The sequence below is a fragment of the Fukomys damarensis genome, unplaced genomic scaffold (assembly GCF_012274545.1).
Source record: "Fukomys damarensis isolate Sample0158 unplaced genomic scaffold, DMR_v1.0_HiC HiC_scaffold_19, whole genome shotgun sequence".
NCBI lineage: Eukaryota > Metazoa > Chordata > Mammalia > Rodentia > Bathyergidae > Fukomys > Fukomys damarensis.
Window position 1 is genome coordinate 18,443,598 of NW_022900931.1, and position 8,085 is coordinate 18,451,682.

Genomic DNA, 8,085 nt, shown 5'->3' on the forward strand with positions numbered 1-8,085 from the left:
TAAGGGATAAGACAAGTAGATGGACAAAAGCCAAAGAAATATTGTAACAGCAATTATCTCTGAAGAAGTAATTGGTAAGAGTATAAAGAACACAGTACACTATAATAAATTAGAAATAAGGAGCTTTTATAGATCTGAATATTCTAATCGTTTTAATGGGAAGTATTAATGTATTACTTATGTAATTGTGTTTTCAAATCACAAGGTTAAAGAAATGAAACTTAAGAAAAAAGCAATGGAAAGTGTCTCCAGCTTACTAATCTAATTTTCATTACATTTCAGTATACAAAGCATGAAGAAAAAATAACCAATCCCCCAACTTATGATGGTATAACACATTTTTTCAATTTTACTGTGGTGTAAAAGTATTATTCATATAACCATTCTGATTTTTCACTTTCAGTATAATGCTTAATAAACTATATGAGATAATCAATACTTAGCCATTGTTTTATAAGATTCTGTCCAACTGTATTCTAATGTAAATGTTCTGAGCACATTTAAGATGGGCTGGGCCAATAACAGATACTGTGAAATAGGAAGAAAAGGTACAAAGGGGAAGGGGGAGGGAGAAGGGAAAGGAAAGAAGAGAATGAAATTAACATAAGAAAATGAAAAATGGGAAAAAAATCTTTGTAAATAGAGAGGGGTGGATGGGTTGAAGGGAGGGCAGGGAAATGGGGAAAAAGTGAGAATCAAGATATATTATGTAAAGGTACAAATCTCCAATGATGAAGCTCATTATACTGTATACCTAAAATGTACCAATAAAATAATTAAACATTTTTTTAAAAAGATGGGCTAGGCCAAACTGCTGTTCAGTAGATTAGGTATATTAATTTTCAACGTTTAATATTTTCAACTCACTACAGGTTTATCAAGACGTGATCCCTTTGTAAATTGAGGACTACCTATAATTTAAGAATGTTAGACAAGTTACTGTTTAATTTACTGCTTTATCTGAAGTAAAATGTTAGGATTTATAAAACCATTTAAATGTCAAATATACTTAAGGATTTTGACCCACATGCCAAAAAGAACATATAACGTTTTAAGTTACAAATTCAGAGCCTCTTTTCTTCCACAACCATAGCTGTCATAGTGTACTGCCCATTACAGAAATAGTAAAGATCTGAAAGTCCCTAAACTATATTAGACCAACGAAAAACAAGGTTTTTTTTTTTAATTTTGAAAAAAGTTAGTTTGTATTTGCCAACACTGTCATAATTTCCCTTCTAGTAAAAGAGAATCACAGTTCATTCAGTCTTATTTAAGTCAAAGGAGATTTTACTACTCAGCAATTAAATAAATGCTTACAGCTTTGTAAAAGTACATCAGGGATTTTTAATGGAGATTCCTTCCATTCTCTTTTCCTACTCATTAACTAAATTACCTTAAGAATGTTATTTAAGCTGTTATTTAAATCTGCTTTCTCCTTCTGAAAAGCAGGATTGCTTTGAGTACATATTACATAAGATCATGCATGTAAGGATCTAGGAAAATGTCTTCTATTTAGAAATACACGTTAAATATTAATTTTTTCTTTCCCTGTTCCCTCAAAGAATCCTAGATAAACAAAAAATGGCAATAGAGTTTAGACAGTTTGTAACATAAATATTAATATTAAGGTATATTTCATTAATATTTCCCTTGCACAGAACCCCCATTTTACTCATTCTAGAGATTCCTGAAAGAATAATCATGTTTACTAATACTGTATTTGTTCTTCACTGGCTTTCTAAACTCCTAAAAGAAAGCAACAACTCTTTCAATCAATACAATCTGAAATAGCACTTAGCTAGTCAAATAATTTGTTTAAATCAGAAAATCACTAAACATATAAGCCATATAAAAATGATTCAAAGTCTGTCTTTAATGCAAAGCTAAGGGCTCTTCTTTAAGTGAGGACCCCTGTTTACAGTTCTGTATCACCTTTTTTTCCATAAACCTCATTTATGTTTCTTCTTTGGTTGAACTGAAAATTGCTTGTAAAAAAATATGAACTGGGCCAGGGATTTAGCTCAGTGGCACCGTTTCTGCCTCAAAAGCACAAGGTCCTCAGTCTGATCCCCGGTATGTGGAGATAGATAGATAGATAGATAGATAGATAGATAGACAGATAGATAGACTGATTTTCCTACATTGATTATAATCTTCTCTCTAATTCAAGAGCCAATTTTAATGACTTTCTGTAAGTCTTCAAGTAAAGGTTAACTTAATATTCATACTCATTTGATTGATTTATATGAGGCTTAAATAAATTACAATATCAAATACAGCTGACAAACAGATTAAGAACCAAACACTACCACTTCTTAATACAGTATATCAGCCAACTGATGGGAGACTCCAGGCACACTAGAGAGTATTCTAATGACAAGGGGGTACTGAGAATGTGTTTTGTGAAAGGAACACAGGGCACTGATGTTAGCGACCTGATGCCTCCGTGGAAGGCTGTATTCTCCTGGTGCTTCTTGGCTCTTAAAATGACCTCATGCTCTTATCTTTAGTTTCCCGCCCCCCAAGGGCACAGTGGTCCAGAGGGGTTAAATCTGTTTCTGCAGGACTGAACCCATAAAAGACAACCTGGCCGGTGATAGGTTAAAAGTAGCCCACTCCTCATAAATAAGCAATAGCCCAGCCCAAAAGCCAATAAAAGGATCATTCTTTCTTTGTTCCTTTTTCCTCTCTCTCTCTCTCTCTCCCTCCCTCTCTCTCTTTCTCCCTCCCTTATTCCCTCCCTCTCTCTCTCTCATCCCTCTCTCCTCTCTCCCTAACCTGCCTTCCTGAATAAAGTCTCCTGTTGGACCTCTTGGTGTGTGGCTTAGTTGTTGAGGTCTCTGTGCCTCTACAACTGGTGCCTGTGATGAGCCAGTCAAGGGAAGTTGGCTAAGAGAGCTTTTACTATATAAACTTCTTCCACTAATTTAAAGACTACTCAGTAATCTGCATCCCTTTACCCATATTTACCTGTATTTCCTACTCTATTCATTGAGAGTCCTCTTTTCAATCACATATGCTCTGTCCTTCTATTTGCTTTTACCAAGTTTATCTTATTCACCTGAAAAATGCTTGGGGTGGGGGGTGCCTATGGAAATTTTACCATTCTCCAGGCCCAGCATAGATTTTTCTTAACTAGCTAGGAGTGGTGGTACACACCTGTAATCCAATTGTTTGGGAGGCTAAGGCAGAAGGATAATTTGAACCCAGGAGTTTTGAGACCAGGCATGACAACATAGGGAGCCTGCTTCTCCAAAAAATAAATAAATTAAATAGATAGATAGATAGATAGATAGATAGATAGATAGATAGATAGATAGAAAAAGGAGGAAGAAAAGAGTTTTCATAATTAGCCTAAGTTTCATTTCCTCCTTCTCCTATGAGTTTGTCTTAGTTTATGGTCTATATTATTCAATTAATCCCTTTGTTATAATCTTTTTAAACCCTTTTTCCTGCTTTATTTTCCTCTTTGAGCTGGATTATTGTATTACAACACAAACATGTTCTGGTACCTTCTAACTGATCTTTTAAAAAAAATATTCTTCAAACATGTACTAATAAAAATAAATTTTAAAAAATACGAAAGACACAGGGATGTAGTTTAGTGGCACCATGCGTGACTACCAAGAGCAAGGCCCTCAGTTTCATTCCTGGTATTGAAAAAAAAATTACCAACTCAAGTATCATATTATTTTTTTCCCATCACAGATATACTTGAAACAACTGCCTAACTTGTTCCATATCTTCTAATCCTGTGATTTGTCTTTCCACTTAACCTCTCAGTGCCATTAGATAGATGAGGGTTTCCTCATTCTAGAAACCTCCTCTTCGGCCTCCTAAGACTTTCCTAATTTTTCTTCTACCCATTAACTGACAATCTCAGGTCCCTTCTACTCCTCCTCTAAAATACTTCTCAATGTTAAAATTTTCAAAGGATCTGAACAATCTTTCTCTCCCCTTCAGTAAAAGGTTTTCAAAAGGGAAAGAACTAAATTCTGAGACAGGTCTAGAAACTTCAAGCCATAAGGGGCCAACAGGGGTGTAGTATTTAGTAAGGAAGGGTCAGAGACACTAGGTTTCCTGTAATACAAGGGTCCCAGAAATGAAGATTTACTCCACGTCATGACTTTCAAATATTCATCAGATAGTCATGTGGGTAAGCCATCTACAAAGAACCTAATTTTTACAGATCAAAGTATAGTGATAGAGTTGTACTATACGCAATTGTCAAGAACCACAGTGATCATGCAAATTAAGAGACAGCTTTTTCCCATGAATTTACTATTTTAGAAAATCAGATTACCAGAAGCAATGCAGATCTACCCGACATGCCAAAACTACACAACTCTGGAAAGCAGTCATATCCATGTGATTTTACACATAGATGAGGCACTCAACCCATGTCCAGTACTTGGATACTAGGCTACATAACTCTTCAGGATGGCGTTATCTTGTGTCAGGAACAGGGAAGTATGCTGAAGCCTGCATATCCCCTGGCTATGAAGGGAAGGTGGATAACCCAATACTCCTGAGGCAAGACAGCATCTGTTGAGGACAGCTGTCAACACAGAGGCATTTAGGTGTAGAGAAAATCTGGTTCCTCATTAACTTAATCCTTATCCACCCATTCTCTATAGTTGCTGCTCCATAAAACAAGTGCTATTCCTCTCCCTCCACTTCTCACTGGCAAATAAAAGTGGGCCAACTGCAGAGTTTTACTGAGTCTGTCCACTAGAGGCAAGTCTCTTCCCAGTTCCACATTTATATCTTGAAAAAATGTCTCTGTCTCTTTCTTTTATTCCTCATCGATCCCCAAGAAAGATAGCTGAGGGTCTGATAAGCCCTTGGTATCCCCAGACCTTTTCTCTTCATGCACTCTTCTCAGCATCTAGCATATTGAATCTTTTACTTAAGAATCTTGTTTTAAAAAAAAGAATCTATTTATGGGTTGGGGATTTAGCTCAGTGGTTCCAGTGCCTGCCTCACAAGCCGCAAGGGCCCAAGTTCAATCCCTCGTAACAAAAAAAAAAAAGAATCTTGTTTATGAACTTGTAAAAGTTAAATTCCATGAGTACCAAAATGTTTGCTTTATTCATTGCTATGTCCACAGCACCCACTACAGTATGTAACACAGAGCTCAATAAATATCCATTGACTCAATCCGAGTCTTCACGTTTTCTACTGTGGGTATAAACAAGCATTTCTACACTGAAATTATAACAAAAAATATTATTTGTTATGAATACAGCATTGCATTGATTTGAATATAGAGTAATTATATTAGCTATAACTATCATGCCACAATAGTTAAAGGTATAAGTCAAAATACATCCTAAAAAGAGTTGCTGAACATCACAGGGTTGAGAAACACTGGCCTGTGTGAACTCACATTTAACTCAGGCTTCTCATTTGAATACCACAGTCACAAATCCAGTTGCCTCCCTGACAATTCCAAATAAAGGTCCTAAGGGATATCTCAACTCTGACATGTCCAAATAGAAACAGATTCTCCCTCAATCTCTATCATCCCTGTGGAGTCTCAGAAAATTACCCCACCAACTCCAAAAAGGTAGGAATCATTCTTCAATCTTCCTTCCCTGATCCCTAACTCCAATCTACCAACAAATCCTCTCTAGTCTACTCTCAAAATATATCTGGAATTCATCCACTTCTGTGCACTACCAACTTCACCTTACCCTTTACCTTCTGCTAGAACCTCTCACCTAGGGACCTGCTTCCACTCTTTCCCCTTCAACCCATTCTCTACATAGCAATAAAAGTGCTCATTTAACAACTGTTTCCCAGGGAATTTAGCATAAAATTCCAATTCCTAACCATGGTATATAAGTCTTACACAACTGGCTACTTGACTGATTTGCCAAACTTATCTCCTACCACCCTCCTTTTCAAAAATTACATGACAGGCACACATCTTCCTTCACTTCCCAAACATACCAATCTCCTCAGGGTCTTCCCCCTATTAGATTCTTGTCCTACAGCTTCCCTTCTGCTCTGTTGCTCTCCCCCACCAGTACCACTACCACAAGCAAATATACTCCTGGAGCAGCCAGTTCCTTATGCAACAGGTCTTTCCTTGACTAAAGCTCAACTTGATTATTCAAATTAAAGCAGATGTTCCTGGTTATTCTTTTCCTATTGTTTTTCTTTCAGGGCAGCCATCACAGCTTGTAATTGGGGCCTGGCAAATAGCAGACACTCAAAAACTATTGAAAGAAGGAATGAATGAGTCACCCTTGAACCCACCCTTCCCTCACTAGCAAAATCTATTTTGTTATAATGCCTAAGAAATATTCCTCAAATATTCTTTCATCCATTCCCATTTCCATATATGCCTCAATAATTTTACCACCTTCTTAATTACTCTTCCCTGCCTCACTTCTCATCAGTCCAGGACATTCCGAACATAATCCCTCAGGTCATCCTATAAACAACCTAATACAAACATGATCTTATTTATTTTCTGCTGAGAAAAGCTCCTCTGGTTTACCTCTGCTTATAAAGAAAAAATAGAAAAGATCTGACTCCAATATACCTCTCCTACCACCTACATACCTTTTATTCAAGTCATGTCTAAAACTAAAATGGCTTCAGGAACATACCATGTATTGCATTGTATGCCTCTGCACTTGATGTACCCTTCGCCTGATAAAATTCTGAGTGTCCCTCAAGCCCTCATCCAAATGTCATTTCTCGGGGAAGTTTTGCTAAACCTTCAGAAACAATTAAGTTTCCATTGCCAAGTAACACGCATCATCTTTCCAGGTGAGGTGTTATTAGCATAATGGCTACCAGAATGAATTGCCCAGCTATGCAGCTTTACAAACTAAGTAACCTTAGGCAAATTATTACCATACTTAGGCCTCGGTTACCTCATCTATTATACAGGGTAACAATACAATAGCAGAAAAGTTGTGAGGACTAAATATTAATAGTACTTAGCAAACACGTCAGTAATAAAATTCAGTCCATGTTAGCTAATGTTTTTTAACATAAACTGTGTGGGTCAATCTCTCAGCTACCCTAATTAAAAGTTTTGGTTATCTGTATATCTCTATCACTTAACATCTAGCCCAAGAGCACACAGAATTTCCCTGAAAATAAGGGGATTAAGAATTACCATGACAATGAGAATGTGGTTAATCAGATTAGAGAACCTTTAAGGAACATCGAGAATATCTTATACTGATGAAGTTAGGCCGTATATCGGATATTACCGTGTATCAATCAGCTCTAAACTCATTATTGCTCTAATGCTCTGGCTCACCCTTTTATTGCAATTTTTTTTCTTGGCTTCTTTCAGACTTAGGGTTATTACTTTCCGGGGCGTAGGCTTACGCTAATTTACATGACTTTTAAACTAATCATTAGACTTAAAAAGCAATTTTGCAATTTAAATCCAAGGAACTTAATTGACTTCCTACCTCAAGGCATTAAATTACCCTGACGCTGTTCATCAGACCTACTCGTCTACACAAGAGCAGCAAGTGTTACAGTTGTGTTTGGAACTCACACTGATGATTCGGAACACGTTAGGCTAAACGGTGTTTACCTTCGTACAGTAGGGAACTCTCGATACCCGTAAAGGGCTATGTGTACGGTACTTTTTCTCAAGCCGACGTCCATCCCTCCAGCGTGAAAAGCGACCCCTGCTCTAAGGATGAAAGTGTGTGTGCTGTGGCCGCGCAGCCACGCCTAGGGACCTCCTGCCTGGCTGAGTCCTGACACCTGGGACACAGGGCATGCAGAGCTACGCCGGTGCACCCATCACAGGGGCTACGGTCTCGGCGGCCTTCCTCCAGGGAGGGCTGGACCGGGAACCGATGAGGGGCTGCGAGCGAGGTGGGTAGATCCTTCACAGGGCTCGGCGTGCCCTGGGTTTTGAGGGGCAGGACCTTGCACCAACCTCCACGAAGGCATCAGTCAGGTCACTAGCACGGTCCATCACCGGCAAATGGCGCCCGGCCACGATTTTCACCTTCAGCTTCCCGGGCATCGTCTCGGCTACGTTCTCTCCTTGGGCTCCTGCAGAAACAAACAAGCGCGTCTGCGCCGGGCGTGCTAGGG

The 8,085-nt window shown here is 38.3% G+C and overlaps 1 protein-coding gene across 20 annotated transcripts in view; it reads right to left on the minus strand.

Moving 5' to 3' along the window:
- The window catches only part of C2cd5 (C2 calcium dependent domain containing 5), a 91,225-nt gene extending 83,146 nt beyond the window's left edge, over positions 1-8,079 (minus strand). For all 20 annotated transcript variants that reach the window (XM_010615500.2, XM_010615489.2, XM_010615470.2 and 17 more), the window contains exon 1: positions 7,925-8,079. In XM_010615500.2, the coding sequence (XP_010613802.1) occupies positions 7,925-8,014 (90 nt within the window). In that variant the 5' untranslated portion in view covers positions 8,015-8,079. The remainder of the gene's footprint in view (positions 1-7,924) is intronic.
- Positions 8,080-8,085: the final 6 nt, after the last annotated feature.